This window comes from Callithrix jacchus, chromosome 12, assembly GCF_049354715.1.
Source record: "Callithrix jacchus isolate 240 chromosome 12, calJac240_pri, whole genome shotgun sequence".
Classification (NCBI taxonomy): Eukaryota; Metazoa; Chordata; class Mammalia; order Primates; family Cebidae; genus Callithrix; species Callithrix jacchus.
The window spans coordinates 61,919,221-61,938,190 of NC_133513.1; the positions used below are offsets into that span (position 1 = coordinate 61,919,221).

Genomic DNA, 18,970 nt, shown 5'->3' on the forward strand with positions numbered 1-18,970 from the left:
CACCGCGCCCAGCTATTTTTATATTTTCTGTAGAGATGGGCTTTTGTCATGTTGCCCAGGCTGGTCTCAAACTCCTGAAACCTGACCTATTTCAGTTTTTTAAGTATTCATTTTTATGAGTTTGGGAATTAGAACATTAGTTCTTTTTCTGTGAGAGATTGGTAATATTTTATTTCCCAGTTTTAGATTTGACTTGGTTTTATGATTAAAAAAAATTTTTTTTAATTGAAAATTTTTTTCCCTATGCAGAAGTTTTACATGGCCAAACAATGTTCGTTTTTCCTCTGTTGCTTCTAAATTTTGTGTTGTGTTTAGAAATTCCCTCCCCATTCTAAGATAAAGACATTTAGTCATGCTTTCTACTAAAACTATTTGTTTTGGCATTTTGATCTTATGTTTACTTTTGTAGAGGGAATTAAGGATGGATGGAATAAATTTTTTTCTTTCTTTTCTTTTTTTTTTGAGATGGAGTTTCGCTCTTGTTACCCAGGCTGGAGTGCAATGGCGCGATCTCGGCTCACCGCAACTTCTGCCTCCTGGGTTCAGGCAATTTTCCTGCCTCAGCATCCTGAGTAGCTGGGATTACAGGCACGCACCACAATGCCCAGCTAATTTTTTGTATTTTTTAGTAGAGACGGGGTTTCACCATGTTGACCAGGATGGTCTCGATCTCTTGACCTCGTGATCCACCCGCCTCGGCCTCCCAAAGTGCTGGGATTACAGGCTTGAGCCACTGTGCGGGGCCGCTCAAGTAACTTTTTTGCCAAAAAAATTTTTTTAGTGATGGAGTCTTGCTCTGTTGCCCAGGATGAGTTAACCTGCTGGATTCAAGGATCCTCCTGCCTTAGACTCCCAAAGTGCTGGGACTAGAGGCACATACTACCACACCCATCTGAAAATTCAAATTTTGAGTCACATTCTCGCAACATTGCTTTCTCTCTTCTTTCTTTTCTCTCCTTCCCTCCTTCTCTCCCTCCCTCCCTTCCTCCCTCCTTTCTTCCCTCCATCCCTTCTTCCCCCTCTCTTCTTCTTTCTTTCTCCCTTCCTCTCTTCCTCCCTTCCTCCCTCTCTCCCTCCCTCCCTTCCTTCCTTCCCTCTCTCTCTTTCTCTCTTTCTTTTTTCTTTTTTTTTTTTTTGGTGCTAGGATCTCACTCTGTCACCCAGGCTGAGTGGTGGGATCATAGCTCATTGCACTCAGCCTGGCCAGCAGAACTCTTGATATGTAATATTTGGACACTAGACATGGAGTCCACAGGACAATTTTATGAGGAAAGCTCTATGATTTATCTTCAGTTTACAGAAGAGCAATGTTAGAAAGTTTCCAAATTTTAGGATGTGTTATTTTGTATATCACTTTCTTTTTTTTTGAGAGGGAGTCCCACTGTGTTGCCCAGGGTGGAGTGCAGTGACATAATCTCAGCTCAACTGCAACCTCTGCCTCCTGGGTTCAAGCGATTCTCCTGTCTCAGCCTTTCCAATAGCTGGGATTACAGATGCATGCCACATGCCCAGCTAATTTTTATATTTTTAGTGTAGGCAGGGTTTTGCCATGTTGGCCAGGTTGGTTGTGAACTCCTGACCTCAGGTGATTCACTCGCCTTGGCTTCCGAAAGTGCCGGGATTATAGATGTAAGCCACCGCACCCAGCCTGTGTATCACTTTCTAATTATCTTTTTTTTTTTTTTTTTTTTTTTTTGACGTTGAGTCTTCCTCTGTTGCTCAGGCTGGAGTGCAGTGGTGCAATCTCAGCTCACTTCAACCTCCACTTCCTGGGTTTAAGAGATTCTCCTGCCTCAGCCTCCCGAGTGGCTGGGATTACAGATGCTTGCCACATGCCCAGATAATATTTGTATTATTATTATTATTATTTTAGTAGAGACGGGGTTTCACCATGTTGGCCAGGATGGTCTCAATCTCTTGACCTCGTGATCCGCCCGCCTCGGCCTCCCAAAGTACTGGGATTACAAGCGTGAGCCACCGCGCCTGGCCAACATTTGTATTTTTAGTAGAGATGGGATTTCACAGTGTTAGCCAGGCTGGTCTCAAACGTCTGACCTAAGATGATTGCCTGCTTCAGCCTCCTAAAGTGCTGGGATTACAGGTGTGAGCCAGGGTGCCTCACCTACAATCAGGTTCTAATCCTCCTGTTAAAAATCTAATTTAGGACTGGGCATGGTAGCTCGTGCCTGTAATCGCAGTACTTTGGGAAGCTGAGGTGGGTGGATCACCTGAGGTCTGAAGTTTGAGACCAGCCTGGCCAACATGGTGAAACCTCATCTCTACTAAAAATAGAAAAATTAGCTGGATATGGTGGGAACCTGGGAGGCAGAGGTTGCGGTCAGCCAAGATCTCACCACTGCACTCCAGCCAGGGCAGTAAGAGCAAAACTCCATTTCAAGAAAAAAAAAATTCTGTTTTTATTATCATGTTTAAGTAATTACAATTTATATTTTTCTTCTTTGATTGAAACTGTTGAAATGAATGTTCTGATTAATTTATGTCTGATATCTTTTCTCCTCTACTTTTGATAAGGCCTCTAAATATAACTTCAGAAATTTTATATATGCCAAAGTAAAAAGTGGTGTTTTTTTTTTTTCACTCCAACCTAAGTCATCATACTAGTATAAAAAGTGGTGTTTTTATGATTGTTTCTATGCGACTTGTTTTAAAGCTTTTAAAAAACTTTTTCCCCTTTTCCTTCGTCCTACAACTACAATCCAATACATACTAAATCTTAGTTGACCAGGAAAAAGAATCCTGTAGATTGAGAATCAAGGTTTGTATTTTTTTTTTCATTTCAAGTTTTAATCAAAGCTTGTATAAAAGATTCCTTTATTCCTGCATCTTCTCAATTGTTTGTTCCTTGTGTTTGCCCTTTTCCTTTTCTGCTTGGTGAGATTTGGCTTTCTGTTCAAGAGACTTTTTGTGGTCTTTGTCCAGTTTTAGCCTAGTGATAACCACCTTGTTGGGGTGAGTGCCTACATGGACAGTTGTGCCATTAGTCTTTTCCCGCTGCACTCATTCAATGTAGATGACATATTTCTTCCTGTAAACCTTTGCCAATTTGCTGACCTTTAGAGTGTCCTTGTACAATGTGAACTTCATCAAAACCTTTCAGATGGGCATGGATCACACGTTTTACTTCTGTCTCAGCTCTTTGGAAAGAGGGAAAGACAGTCTTCCTGCGAATGTGGAAAGGTGCATTGAAGTGCCTTTTGTGGTTCTTGCTTTGGTTGGAAGTCACAAAGGCATTGAACTTGATTTTGGCTGCTCCTGCTTCCATCATGGCCGCAAAAGGGAAGATAAGGGTTTGTATTTTTAAGGAAGGTCTTGACTGAGTGCGATGGCTCAGCGAAGTAATCCTAGCTCTTTGGGAGGCCAAGACTGGTGGATCACCTGAGGTCAGGAGTTCAAGACCTGCCTGGCCAACATGGTGAAACACCATCTCTACTAAAAATACAAAAACTAGCCAGGCGTGGTGGCAGGCGCCTGTAATCCCAGCTACTTGGGAGGCTGAGGCAGGAGAATCGCTTGAACTTGGGAGACGGAGTTTGCAGTGAGCTGAGATTGTGCCACTGTACTCCAGCCTGGGCGACAGAGCAAGACTCCATCTCACACACACACAAAAAGGTGTGTGAGATGTCCTTCTTTCCTCATGTTTGTTTTAGTTGTCTAAAATCCATCTGGCTCTGCTAGTTTCCATGGAACTAAACTTGACAAGATAAAGAGTAGAGAAAAAAGCAAAGTGTTAGAAACTAGAAGTGATGAACTGAGTTCTGCTTGTTGCACTCTTTGGTCTGCTCCTACTTGGTGTTCTAGTCCAAAGCTTGGTGGTTGAGTGGACAGAACACTTGGTGGTATCCTGCTGGCCTCCATTACTTACCATCTCTTTGACCATGGGCAGATCACCCAAAACCTCTGTAACTTGCTTCTATGTTTGTTAAAGTGGAGCTTAATGGGTTTTTTCCCTCTCTCTCTCTTCACCCTCCTTTTTCCCATTCTGTCTCCTCTCTCTCTCTGAGTTGTTCTGAGGGTCAGCATAAAGAATTGCTGTAAAAACATTCTGAAAGATCTGAAGTCCTTCGTGAACACAAGAGAATGTTAATAATCCTTCCATGCCAGTGACTTTTTGCATGCTCTTAAGTCAGCAACCTGAATTCTTTTTCTTCTTTTGGTTTCATTTGTAATGTAGGGAATCACTATTTACTTGTAAATAGTGGTGATATTCAAAATATTTAACAACCACTATGGCAAAGGCAGTAGGCAATCACAGCAGAGGCTGGATATCTGCAACCAGAATGACTGTACAGTATACTCCAGTGATTATTAGAACCAGGTGCTTCCTTTATTTTGAGAATCTGAAAGAGGCTTGGAGGCACCTTTCCCAAATAACTTTGTTTTCTTTTTTTCCAGAGACAGGGTTTTGCTCTGTTGCCCAGGTTGGAGTGCAGTGGTGAGATGATAGTTCACTGCAGCCTCTAACTCCTGGGCTCAAACAGTCCTTCCCCCTCAGCCTCCTGAGTAGCCAGGACTGCAGGCACCTGCCATCATGCCTGGCTAATTGTTAATTTTTTTTTGTAGAGACAGAAAAAAGAAAGGCTATGTTGCTCTGGCTATGTTGCTCAGACTGGTCTTGAACTCCTGGCCTGAAGCAATCCTCCCATCTCAACCTTCCAAGTAGCTGGGACTATAGGCACGTGCCACTGCACCTGTACACTGCACAAATACTATTATATTTAAAAGGTAATTCTAGGGCTGGGGCATGGTAGCTCATGTCTGTAATCCTAGCACTTTGGGAGGCTGAGGTGGGCAGATCGTTTGAGGTCAAGAGTTCGAGACCAGCCTGGCCAACCTGATGAGACCCCTATCTCTACTAAAAATTCAAAAATTGGCTGGGCAAAGTAGCACTTGGTTGCCTGTAATCCCAACTACTTGGGAGGCTGAGACACGAGAATTGCTTGAACCCGGAAGGCAGAGGTTTCAGTGAGCCAATATTGTGCCGCTGCATTCCAGCCTGCGTGACAGAGCCAGACTCTGTCTCAAAATAAAATAAAATAAAAAATAAAAAAATATAAGGGAATTCTATCTCCCTCGAGCTCTGATCCAGAATTCAAAAGCAACAAGCTTTCTACATGTTTGGAAAAATTGCTCCTCTGAGCTGGTAGTCCAACTCTTGAATTTTTGAAAATTGGAATATAGGTATGTTCTGATTAACATAACTTGAGTCCTGATTTGTGGGAATGGGGGCATGGCATGATGCTTAGACTTCTACTCTTAAGCCCTTTCTTTGACTTTTTGACTTACATGGCACAGGTATCAGAGATCTGTGATTTCTTTGTGAGAATCCTGTACAAAAGGCATATATTCTATAAACCCAGTTCTTTGGGAGGCTAAGGAGGATTCTTGAGCCCAGGAGTTTAAGACCAGTCTGGGCAACACAATGAGACCCCCTTTCCTCAAAAATAAAAATAAAGGCTGGACATGGTGGCTCATGTTTATAATCCCAGCACTTTTGGAGGTCAAGGCGGGCAGATCATGAGGTGAAGAGTTCAAGGCCAGCCTGGCCAACATGGTGAAACCCCATCTCTACTAAAAATACAAAAATTAGCCAGGTGTCTTGGCACGTGCCTGTAATCCCAACTACTTAGGAGGCTGAGGCAGGAGAATTGCTTGAACACTGGAGGTGGAGGTTGCAGTGAGCCAAGATCGTGTCACTGCATTCCAGCTTGGGTAACAGAACAAGACTCTGTCTTGGAAAAAAAAAAAAGTTTTTTAAGTAAAATAAAGTGGGCCTGGTGTGGTGGCTCATGCCAATAATCCCAGCACTTTGGGAGGCCGAGGCGGGTGGATCACGAGGTCAAGAGATCGAGACCATCCTGGTCAACATGGTGAAACCCCATCTTTACTAAAAATACAAAAATTAGCTGGGCATGGTGGTGTGCGCCTGTAGTCCCAGCTACTCAGGAGGCTGAGGCAGGAGAATTGCTTGAAGCCAGAAGGCGGAGGTTGCGGTGAGCTGAGATCGTGCCATTGCACTCCAGTCTGGGTAACAACAGTGAAACTCAGTCTCAATAAATAAATAAAGTTTAAAAAAAAAATGTTAGAAGAAGAAGAAAAAGACATACAGTTATTCTTTATTTATTTATTCTTTTTTTAAAAAAATTAAAAAGTTTTCCTTGATCCTAGAACTTTATGTTTTTTTTTCTCTCTGCTTTTTTGGCCTCTAGTACTTGCATATGTTTTTTATTTTTATTATATTTATTATTATTATTTTTTAAGATGGGGTTTCACCATCTCACAGGTGTGAGCCACCGCGCCTGGCATTATTTTTTTTTAAATTAAAAAGTTTAGTTATTCTTTTGTGTTATAATGGTTGCTGTTGTGGCTCATAAGTGTTGTAACTGAATTTTCTCTCCGTAGACCCTTTTCTAAGAACATGACTTTAGTTGTCACACTCATTAGAGATTGCACGCAACCATAGACAGGTATATTTTGGTTGTTCATAACTGATATTTAATCAAACTCGAAGCAATAATGTGCTTTTAAAGGACAAGCTGTTGTAGAGTTGGACTCCCTTGGACTTCTACTCTGGACCAATTTGCTTAGCTTTTTGTATCTATGATGCTCAGAGCCCTTCTTTTGTCTAAAGTATATATTTAGAATCTATGTATTTTTGTCATACTTTAATCTCTGAATATGTACATTGACTCTGGATGCTGTTCCCACTATGTCAACCTCAGATGGGAACGGAGAGTAGTGAGAAGCCATCTTTGAAAACTTAAATCCACTTCTGTATTCATTGAGAAGTTTTGGGAGAGGATGAATTAATGAGTCTGTAAATATCCATATACTCTGGCCAGGTGCCATGGCTCACGCCTGTAATCCCAACACTTTGGGAGGCTGAGGCCAGTGGATCACCTGAAGTCAGGAGTTTGAGACTAAACTGGCCAACATGGTGAAACCTTGTCTCTAAAAAAAAAAAAAATCCATATACTTCAACCTTGTCTTATGCAATTTCTAATCTTAATTTCTTCTTTCCCTTTACTCTCTCCTTGTAATGTTAGCTGTTTTTTTAAGAAGTCCTTCGTAGCTTGGTGGGGTGATACGCACCTGTGGTCCCAGCAACTTGGGAGGCTGAGGTAGGAGGAATATTGGAGCCCAGGAGTTTGAGGCTGTAGTGGGCACTATATTCTAGCCTGGGTGACAGAGCAAGACCCTATCTCAACAAAAAGAAGAAAATAAGTCCTTTGTATTTCTTTCTGGAAAACAATAAATAATTCATAATTACCATACTTTCTAAATATGATCTCTAATGTAATGTAATTACTAGTTAAAACATATTCTCTGTTTTCCCATAATTCCTGGGATTCTAGACTATAGAGACTGTAAGAAGATAAGAATTTAGAGAAAAATGTCTGATTTTGTTTAGATTCATCTTTATGTCCTCAGTTTCTTGACTTAAGGGAGGGAAAGAAAGGAGTTTGCACATTCATAGAAATTGAAAGCAAGTCTCAGCTTGATTGAGTCTCATTGCTTCCTGGTAGGTAAAGATATTCTACTGTTTGTATTGGATTGTAGTTGTAAACTGAGGGAAGAAGAAAGCTGTTATCACCACTATTCAAGGTAAGTAGTTTCTGATTTGCCTCATTTGTTCATGGAGGACGTTTTTGGCCTTCTTACAAAGCAGTGCTAGGTAGAAAAGTAAGGAGTTGATGAATGGAGAAAAGAGGCCCAGTGGGAGACTGTAGCTTCAGGAATTGAAAACTTCAGTCACCCTCTGAATTATTGTTATGGATGTCAGTCTGATTACTAGCAGCAGGCAAGCTGAATTCCCATGTTGTTACATATTCCTCTTCAGTAATTCTCTGATTGTGCTTTCCTTTTAATTCAAATTTGTTAGCTTTGATGTGCAGGAGAAAGATGGGGGACAGGGGCATGCAAGAAGATAAGGCAAATAATTTGGTTCTCAAAGGAAAGGGTAAAAAAGTACATAGTTTTGGGCCGGGCGTGGTGGCTCAAGCCTGTAATCCCAGCACTTTGGGAGGCCAAGGCGGGTGAATCACGAGGTCAAGAGATCGAGACCATCCTGGTCAACATGGTGAAACCCCGTCTCTACTAAAAATACAAAAAATTAGCTGGGCATGATGGCGCGTGCCTGTAGTCCCAGCTACTCAGGAGGCTGAGGCAGGAGAATTGCCTGAACCCAGGAGGCGGAGGTTGCAGTGAGCAGAGATCGCGCCATTGTACTCCAGCCTGGGTAACAAAAGAGAAACTCCATCTCAAAAAAAAAAAAAAAGTACATAGTTTCAATAGAATACACTGGAGAATAATAGCTAACACTTATATATAACCTTTACTATATACCAAAAATTATTTTAAGCATTTACATATGTTAGCTCACTTAATCTTTACAAAAGCCTGATTTGGGTACCCATTTACTGTGATACTCATTTGACAGGTACAAGGTTGAAACCCAGGTTAAGTAACTTGATCAAGGTCATATAGCTAGTTAGGCTAGTTAGTGGTAGAGTCTAATTTGAAGCAAGGGGGTGCACTCTAGAGTCCATATTCTTTTATTTTTTCTTTTTCTTTTTTTGAGACATCGTCTCACTCTGTTGCCCAGGCTGGAATGCAGTGGTATGATGTTGGGTCACTGCAGTCTCCGCTTCCCAGATTCAAGGATTCCCTGCCTCAGCCTTCTGAATAGCTGGTATTACAGGTACCCACCATCACGCCTGGCTCATTTTTGTGTTTTTAGTAGAGACAGTGTTTCACCATGTTGCTCAGACTGATCTCAAACTCCCAGCCTCAAATGGTGTGCCTGCCTTGGCCTCAAAGTGTTGATTACAGGCATCAGCCAATGTGTTTGGCCCTAGAGTATATACTCTTAACTTTTGACCATTTTGGTCAAATTTGACTATCAGTCAAAAGTTAATAGTTCATTATTATTATTATTATTTTGAGATGGAGTCTGGCTCTGTTGCCCAGACTGGAGTGCAGTGGTGCGACCTTGGCTCACTGCAACCTCTGCCTTCTGGGTTCAAGCGATTCTCCTGCCTCAGCCCCCCAAGTAGAATAGCTGGGATTACAGGCACCTGCTACCACACCTGGCTAATTTTCGTATTTTTAGTAGAGACGGGGTTTTACCATGTTGGCCAAACTGGTCTCGAACTCCTGTCCTCAAGTGATCCGCCCACTTTGGCCTCTCAAAGTGCTGTGATTAAAGGCACTATCCATTGTGCCTGGCCTATTTTTTAAATAGTGTTGGGTTGTTCTTGAATTTTTGAGCTCAAGTGATCACCCACCTCAGGCTCCCAAAGTGCTGGGATTGAATGGTGTGAGCCATGGCACCTGCCCACCTCCTTTACCTTTACAAATTTCTGCATGTTCTTGTTTCCTGCCAATTCATTATTTAACTACTACATTAATTCTCATAGTGATCTTCTTTTCTCTTCTCCCCCTCCTCCTTTTTTTAGATGCAGTTTTACTCTTGTCACACAGGCTGGAGTGCAGTGGCACAATCTTGGCTGACTGCAACCTCTGCGTCTTGGGTTCAAGTGATTCTCCTGCCTCAGCCTCCCAAGTAGCTGGATTACAGGCGCTTGCCACCATGCCTAGCTAATTTTTACATTTTTAGTAGATATGGGGTTTCACCACGTTGGCAAGTCTGGTCTTGAACTCCTGACCTCAGGTGATCCACCTGCTTTGGCCTCCCAGTGTGCTAGGACTACAGGCGTGATCCACCGTGCCCGGCTCCCACAGTAATTTTTTATTAAACTACTTTGAGCTGGTAACTAGAAAGTTTGGAACATGGGAAAAGGAATTAAGAAATAGATGGTGTTGGGCTGAGTATAGATTATTATGCCTATTATAAGGTAATTGCTGTGCAAATACTTTATGTACTATATGTTTTAGGAAATAATGACCAAAAAATCTGTACATGTTCAGCACAGATTCAACCATTATAGACCTCACTACATTTTCCATCTATGAAAATGGATGGAATCCATTGCTTGAATCCATGGATGTGGAAACCGTGGATCAGGAGGACCTACTGTGTTTCCTTTCTGATATCCAAACTGGAAATACATAAATAGTAGAATAATTTAAAAAAACAAAACAAAACCTTATGATCCACTTACACCATTTTGGTGCTAACAGTATAACTTCACAGTGGGAAGAACTTGAAAGCATTTTTACAAACTGACCCTTCACTTACTAAGTTATTTTCCATCTAATGATATGGCATAATTCTGTCAGGAATATCACCTTTGATTTCATTGTGTTTTTACCATTGTTATAATATTGAGAATACTACTAATGATAGGAAAATGTATGTGTATATCAAAAATTTTTTTTTACCTTTAAGTTTCTACTTTCTTTTCAGGTATGACAGCAGTTATCTGTACTTACCCTCTTGACATGGTTAGGGTCCGCCTAGCATTCCAGGTGAAAGGGGAACACACCTATACAGGAATTATTCATGCATTCAAAACTATTTATGCAAAGGTATTTCATATTTACCTTCCTCAACTATAATGAGCCCTTTTATACTTAGGAATATATTTTGAATGTTACATAAATAATTATTCTTTTACTTACAATTATTGATGTTAATAATAATTATGAAAGCAAATCTTTGTGTTTCAGGGTGGATCCCAGCATAATTTGTCTATTATAAAGTGTGATTTTATTCTTTGATGTTTATCATAATGAGCACAATGTAATATCACTTGCAATTTTTCTTTACTCAAAAGGAAGGTGGTTTCTTCGGATTTTACAGAGGCCTGATGCCTACTATTTTAGGAATGGCTCCATATGCAGGTATGTTTCAAATTTGCCAGAATCTTAATTTGTATGTTTAAAATTTGTTACCTTCTTTTTTTTTTCCGAAATGGTAATATAAAAAGATGCTATCTGGGCCGGGCGCGGTGGCTCACGCCTATATTCCCAGCACTTTGGGAGGCCGAGACGGGTGGATCACAAGGTTAAGAGATCGAGACCATCCTGGCAAACAAGGTGAAACTAAAAATACAAAAATTAGCTGGGCATGGTGGTGCGCGCCTGTAGACCCAGCTTCTCGGGAGGCTGAGGCAGGAGAATTGCTTGAACCCAGAAGGCGGAGGTTGCGGTGGGCCGAGATTTTGCCATTGCACTCCAGTCTGGGTAACAACAGTGAAACTCCGTCTCAAAAAAAAAAAAAAAATAGATGCTATCTGTTAAGTACTTTTCATAAGAAATGATTTATGTATGGTCACGTAATAATATCTTGCATTTGAATATAACTATTCATGTACAAGAAGTAGAAAAGCACTTTTACATCTTTTTCTTAATATCTGAGCCAGCTGTAGTCTTGTTAACACACACTTACGTTAGATGATGTTAGGCATTTGGTTTTTATGGGCATGTTAATTAAAAACAGAAGTTGAAAAGTAGTTTTTGTCTCATAAATAGTGAAGGCTTATGGGAAATTTTGAAACTATAGAAAAGTAGAAAGAAGAAAAATAAGGATACCTGTAGTTCTCTAGTCTCCATTATTACCTTGTTAACAGTTCTGTTTGCTTTTTGTTTTTGTTTCTTTTTTATTATTTTTAATTATTTTTTTTTTTTTTGAGACGGAGTTTTGCTATTGTTACCCAGACTGGAGTGCAATGGCGCGATCTCGGCTCACTGCAACCTCCGCCTTCTGGGTTCAAGCAATTCTCCTGCCTCAGCCTCCCGAGTAGCTGGGACTACAGGCGCGTGCACCACCATGCCCAGCTAATTTTTGTATTTTTAGTAGAGATGGAGTTTCACCATGTTGACCAGGATGGTCTCGATCTCTTGACCTCGTGATTCACCCGCCTCGGCCTCCCAAAGTGCTGGGATTACAGGCGTGAGCCACCGCGCCTGGCCATATTTTTAAATTTTTATTTTATTCGCCTGGGTACAGGCGGGCTGAGGCCAAAAAGGGCGTCAGCCTTTTTTTTTTCCAAGAAAGTCTTGTGAGTGAAGTTCTGTTTTTTTTTTAACTAAACTTTTTATTTTGAGGTAATTATGGATTTACATGCAGTTGTGTTACAAGACAAAATTGCAGCCAGTTTAGTTTAAACATCTCAATTGGCTTTATTTGCAATTCTAGAATTGGGCAATAACTTTATTTCGTAAGTATTGCAATGACTAGATCAGAAGGAGTTGATTTTTTTTGTGGGGATGGAGTCTCACTCTGTTGCCAGGCTGGAGTGCAGTGGTACAATCTTGGCTCACTGAAACCTCTGCCCCCAGGTTCAAGTTATTCTCCTGCCTCAGCCTACTGAGTAGCTGGGACTACAGGCACAAATCACCATGCCCAGCTAATTTTTTGTATTTTTAGTAGAGACGGGGTTTCACCATATTGACCAGGATGGTCTTGATCTCTTGACCTCGTGATCCACCCGCCTCGGCCTCCCAAAGTGCTGGGATTACAGGCTTGAGCCACCGTGCCGCCTTTTTTTCTTTTTTTTAGATGGGGTTTCACCATGTTGGTCAGCTGGTCTTGAACTCCCAACCTCAGGTGATCTGCCCGCCTTGGCCTCCAAAGTGCTTGGATTACAGGCGTGAGCCACCATGCCCAGCCATTGGTTTTGATCTCTTGCCACCTGCCTTGGCCTCCCAAAGTGTTGGGATTACAGGTGTAAACCATCCCGCCTGGCTGGAATTCATTTTATATATAGAAGGTTGAAGAAAGCAGAAACAATGAACAACAAGCAGGTTGCTCAGTTCAAAGTTACTATCCTTGGAAGTTGGGGACAGGGAGAATAAAATAGAAAAATCAGGTTAACTTCAGGTTACATTAGGCTACCTTTTTTGTGTACACATTAAAGTAGAAGGAGCCAGGTGTGGTGGCTCACACTTGTAATCCCAGCACTTTGGGAGGCCAAGGCAGGCAGATCACCTGAGGTCCTGAGTTCAAGACCAGCCTGGCCAATATGGTAAAACCCCTTCTCTACTAAAAATGTAAGAATTACCCAAGCGGGGCCGGGCGCAGTGGCTCATGCCTATAATCCCAGCACTTTGGGAGGCCGAGGCGGGTGGATCACGAGGTCAAGAGATCGAGACCATCCTGGTCAACAAGGTGTAACTAAAAATACCAAAATTAGCTGGGCATGGTGACGCATGCCTGTAGTCCCAGCTACTTGGGAGGCCGAGGCAGGAGGATTGCTTGAATCCAGGAGGCGGAGGCTGCGGTGAGCCGAGATCGTGCCATTGTACTCCAGCCTGGGTAACAAGAGTGAAACTCCGTCTCAAAAAAAAAGAATTACCCAAGCGTGGTGGTGCATGCCTGTAATCCCAGCTACTTGGGAGGCTGAGGCAGGAGAATTGCTTGAACCTGGGAAACAGAGGTTGCAGTGAACTGAGATCACACCACTGCACTCCAGCCTGAGCGAAGAAGACTCCCATCTCCAAAAAAATAAATAAAACAGAGGGAAGTTAACTATCAAGTTTATTCAAGATTGAAACTGCCCTGTTAGGGAAATTGACTGTTACTTCTTTCTTCTAATTTCTCAGAAAGTCAGATAACAACTAGTTTTAGTTTGGTAGTGTGGACCTTAATCATGGGTGACTCTGTTTTGATTTTTAGTCTGGTCTGTTAGGGCCTAGTGCAGGAGCTTCATCCAAAATAATGGCCTCCTACGTGACAGAGTGAGACCCTGTCTCTAAAAATCAAACAAACAAAAAACAGTGCACTAATAGCAAACTAAAATGTGGTATGGCCAGGCATGGTGGCTCACACGTATAATCCCAGCACTTTGGGAGGCTGAGGCAGGAGGATTATTTAAGCCCAGGAATTTGAGACCAGTGTTGGCAACATGGGGAGAATCTGTCTTTACAAATAATTTTTTTGTTGTTTGTTTTTTCTTTAAGTCTCATGAGATCTGAAACAAATAATTTTTTTAAATTAGCCCTGCTTGGTGGTGTATGCCTGTTGTCCCAGCTACTTAGCAAGCTGAGACAAGAGTATTGCCTGAACCCAGGAGGTTGAAGCTATAGTTGGCTGTGATTATGCCACTGTATTCCAGCCTGAATAACAAAGACCCTGTCCAGTTTGGAAAAATAAAAAAATTTTTTTTTTTGAAACAGGGTCTTTCTGTGTCACCCAGGTTGGAGTACGGTGGTGTGATTTTGGCTCACTGCAACCTCTGCCTCCCGGGTTCAAGCGATTCTCCTGTCTCAGCCTCCCAAGTAGCTGGGATTACAGGCACCTGCTACTACGCCTGGCTAATTTTTGTATTCCTAGTACAGATGGGGTTTCACGATGTTAGTCAGGCTGGTCTCAAATTCCTGACCTCAGTTGATCCACCCACCTCGGCCTCCCAAAATGCTGGGATCACAGGCATGAGCCACCGCGCCCGGCCTTTTTTTTTTTGTAACTGTTCTAGTGGTTCAGAAATTCAAATTTTAACGTAGTTGAATGCATCAATCTATTCTTTTATGGATAGTCCTTATTGTGTCAAAAACATATTTTCTTCTGAGAATGATTTTTAATGTTCAGTGTTTTATATGTATGCCCCTAATCTGTCTGGAAGTGTGTGTTTTCTCTGTAAAGGAATTTTTGTTTTTTCTTTACTTCTGACTTAGCACCATTTTATTTAATAGTCTCTTCTTGGCCAGGCATGGTGGCTCACGCCTGTAATCCCAGAACTTTGGGAGGCTGAGGCGGGCAGATTACTTGAGGTTGGGAGTTTGATACCAGTCTGATCAACATGGAGAAACCCCTTCTCTACTAAAAATACAAAAAATTAGCTGGGAGTGATGACACATGCCTGTAATCTCAGCTACTAGGGAGGCTGAAGTAGGAGAATTGCTTGAACCTGGGAGGCTTAGGTTGCAGTGAACCACCGAGATCACACCATTGCACTCCAGCCTGGGCAAAAGAGTGAAACTCTGTTTAAAAAAAAAAAATTATAAGAATTTTATATTGAGATATTATCCTAAACTGAATATTTGTTGGTACTCACATCTTTTTAAGCAAACATTAACTGTCTTTTTAAGGCTGGGCACAGTGGTTGACAATTATAATCCCACCACTTTGGGAGTTCAAGGTGGGAGGATCCCTTGGAGCCAAGACTTTGAGACCAGCCTGGGAAGCAAAGCAAGACCTCCATTTCTACAAAAGATTTTGAAAGTTAGCTGGACATGGTGGCACAATGCTGTAATCCCAGCTACTCGAGAGGCTGAGGTGGGAGGATCACTTGAGCCCAGAAGTTTAAGGCTGCAGTGAGCTACCACAGCACTCCAGCCTGGGAGATAGAGTGAGACCCTCTCTCTTTAAGGAAATAAAGTATCTTTTTATATATGTTTTTTTTTTTCAATTTAATAAATATCACAATATCTTATTTTTATTTTTCTGAGACAAGGTCTTGCTCTGTTGCCCAAGTGCGATCTTGGCTCCGCCTCCCGGGTTCAAGAGATTTTCTTGCCTTAGCTTCCTGAGTAGCTACTATAGGTGTCCACCACCATGCCCAGCTAATTTTTGTTCTTTTTTGGTTTTTTTTTTTTTTTGAGATGGAATCTTGCTCTGTTGCCCAGGCTGCAGAGCAGTGGCGTGATCTTGGTTCACTGCAAACTTTGTTTTCTGGGTTTTTGTAATTCTCCTGCCTCAGCCTCCCAAGTAGCCGAGATTACAGGCACAGGCTGCCACGCCCGGCTAAGTTTTTTGTATTTTAGTAGAGATGGCGTTTCACCATATTGGCCAGGCTGGTCTTGATCTCCTGACCTTGTGATCCACCTGCCTCCCAAAGTGCTGGGATTACAGCACTGAGCCACTGCGCCTGGCCATCCTTTTTTTTTTTTTTTCCAGATGGAGTCTTGCTCTGTTGCCCATGCTGGAGTGCCGTAGCATGATCTCGGCTCACTGCAACCTCCCCTTCCCGGTGTCAAGCCATTCTCCTATCTCAGCCTCCCAAGTAGCTGGAATTACAAGCATGTGCCACTGTGCCTGGCTAGTTTTTGTATTTTTAGTAGACATGGGGTTTCACCATTTTGGTCAAGGAGGTCTTGAACTCTTGGTCTCAAGTGATCCACCCACCTGGGCCTCTCAAAGTGCTGGGATTACAGGCGTGAGCCATCGCATCTGGCCAATTCAATAAACATCACAATATCTTGAGTAATGGTTAGTTGGGAGGACTGCTTGATTTTCATATTTATTAATAGACATCCTTAATGGTTCTATTAAAATCATGTAATGTTTAACAAGCAAGGCCGGGTGCGGTGGCTTACCCCTATAATCCCAGCACTTTGGGAGGCCAAGGCAGGTGGATCACGAGGTCAAGAGATTGAGACCATCCTGGTCAACAAGGTGAAACCCCGTCTCTACTAAAAATACAAAAAATTAGCTGGGCATGGTGGCGCACGCCTGTAGTCCCAGCTATTCGGGAGGCTGAGGCAGGAGAATTGCTTGAACCCAGGAGGTAGAGGTTGCGGTGAGCCGAGATCGTGCCATTGCACTCCAGTCTGGGTAACAACAGCGAAACTCCATCTCAAAAAAAAAAAATAAATAACAATGAATTTAATTTTTCTCATGTGAAACCTTGTTTCACATATTTATTTTTGTTCACATATAAAGTGGTATTATATTAACTGCTGCCTCCTTCAGTGCTGTAAACTGCAGTGGTGTGTGAAAACCAAAGCTATAATTTTTTGTTGGTGGTAATTTTGTTGTCTTTAGGTTATTTGTATGCACAAATGTTTTTATTTTAGATTAATCCAAACATTAGAAACTAGGAAATGTGGTTATTATATAAGAATGGTGTCTTTGTCACAGCTCATGTTCTGTTCAGTATCCTGATGAATTTATTTTTGTTTTCCAGGTGTTTCATTTTTCACTTTTGGTACTTTAAAGAGTGTTGGGCTTTCCCATGCCCCTACCCTTCTTGGCAGACCTTCATCAGACAATCCTAATGTCTTAGTTTTGAAAACTCACATAAACTTACTTTGTGGTGGTGTTGCTGGAGCAATAGCACAGACAATATCGTAAGTTTATTCACCAACTTAATTCAGTCAAATTACAATTACCCAATCCTGATTTTCAACATGGATTAATCATTTATTTTTCTTTTTGAATATAATAGATTATTCAAAAAGAGGATCCCTTGTAAAATATAAGTATTAATTTAATACTTTTTTTTTAGATGTGTGTGCACTTTAAGCATATTACAAATAATTACAAGTTTGGATGCAGTAGTGCTACCTGTTGTCCCAGCTACTTGGGGACTGTGATAGGAGGATTGCTTGAGGCCAGGAGTTTGAGGCCAGTCTGGGAGACATAGTGAGACCCTGTTCCTAAGAAAAAAGAGAAAGAGGCCAGGCGTGGTGGCTCACGCCTATAATCCCAGCACTTTCGGAGCTCAAGGCAGGCGGATCACTAGGTCAAGAGATTGAGACCGCCTTGGCCAACATGGTGAAACCCTGTCTCTACTAAAAATACAAAAATTGGCCGGGCGCAGTGGCTCAAGCCTGTAATCCCAGCACTTTGGGAGGCCGAGGCAGGTGGATCATAAGGTCAAGAGATCGAGACCATCCTGGTCAACATGATGAAACCCCGTCTCTACTAAAAATACAAAAAATTATCTGGGCATGGTGGCGGGTGCCTGTAATCCCACCTACTCAGGAGGCTGAGGCAGGAGAATTGCCTGAACCCAGGAGGCGGAGGTTGCGGTGAGCCGAGGTCGCGCCATTGTACTCCAACCTGGGTAACAAAAGCGAAACTCCGTCTCAAAAAAAAAAAAAAAAATAGGTGGGTGTGGTGACAGGTGCCTGAAATCCCAGCTACTTGGATGCTGAGGGAGTGAATTTCTTGAAGCCTGGAGGTGAAGGTTGTAGTGAGCCAAGATTGCACCACTGTGCTCCAGCCTGGGCAACAAAGGAAGACTCAGTCTCAAAAAAAAAAAGATTCCATTTGTATATTGTGTATTTAACTTCAGGCAATGCCAACATGAAATGCAATTATCTGTATTATTAGTTTTAGTCCTTAATGAAAATTTTGTATTGGTCTGCTGTATTCAAGGGGACTTGCTGCAAAACCTTAGAACAGTTCTCAACGGGGAGTGATTTTATTGCCAGTGGACATTTGTTAATGTCTGGAGGTATTTTTGATTGTCACACCTGGCAGAGTGCTACTGGCATCTAGTGGGCAGAGGTCAGGGATTTGCTTAAACATCTGCAGTAAATGTCAATAGTGCCAGTGTTGAGAAACCCTATATTAGCATTCAATAATGAAAAGCAACCATTTTGTTTCTTCAGGAAGTGGCATTTAATTTGGCCTTTAGGAATGAACAGAACTTGATGGGAGAGAAGAATCCTCTAATGAGAGGGATCACATAAGCAAAGATCTCTCTATTGTTAATTGATTTTATTCATGTGCCTGTATCCTGACTCCTAGGTTAAACAGAACAATAAGAACAGTAAGACATTATATCTTTGAGTTTATAGGGCTCTGTACTCAATAGTTGTTGAGTAGAAAACTACAAGTTTTTAGTTCTTTATGCCTTTTTTCCCCCTCCCCCGCCCCTGGCTTTTTTTTTTCTTTTAGCTACCCATTTGATGTAACTCGTCGGCGAATGCAATTAGGAACTGTTCTGCCAGAATTTGAAAAGTGCCTGTAAGTTCATCATATTGTCATTGTTCATTTTCTTTGGGAAATGTAACATTAAAGTCAGTACGGCGATAGGACTCTAGTTTGACCAATAGTCTGTATCTTCCATTTTCTCTCCCAAAGTTTATTGTTTATTTTGGTAACTTTATAAGATTACAATCAGAGTCTTTTTTTTTTATTTTTTGAGATGTAGTCTTACTTGGTTGCCCAGGGTGAAGTGTAGGGGTGTGGTCTTGCCTAACTCCAACCTCCACCTTCCCAGTTCAAGTGATTCTCCTGCCTCAGCCCCCAAGTAGCTGGGATTACAGGCACCCACTACCATGCCTGGCTAATTTTTGTATTTTTGGTAGAGACAAG

At 41.8% G+C, this 18,970-nt stretch overlaps 1 protein-coding gene across 9 annotated transcripts in view; it reads left to right on the plus strand.

The window, feature by feature from the left end:
- SLC25A16 (solute carrier family 25 member 16) overlaps positions 1-18,970 on the plus strand; it is a 46,943-nt gene that overhangs the window by 23,327 nt on the left and 4,646 nt on the right. For 8 of the 9 annotated variants that reach the window (XR_008475519.2, XR_013524940.1, XM_078345772.1 and 5 more), the window contains 4 exons: positions 10,388-10,509; positions 10,758-10,824; positions 16,830-16,992; positions 18,551-18,619. Coding sequence is in view for 7 of the 9 variants with exons in the window: in XM_078345772.1 (XP_078201898.1) it covers positions 10,388-10,509; positions 10,758-10,824; positions 16,830-16,992; positions 18,551-18,619 (421 nt within the window). In the remaining 2 variants the exon portion in view is untranslated. Of the gene's footprint in view, positions 1-9,626; positions 9,762-10,387; positions 10,510-10,757; positions 10,825-16,829; positions 16,993-18,550; positions 18,620-18,970 lie in introns of those variants that run through there. The other variant, XM_035268208.3, reaches the window with a different exon arrangement.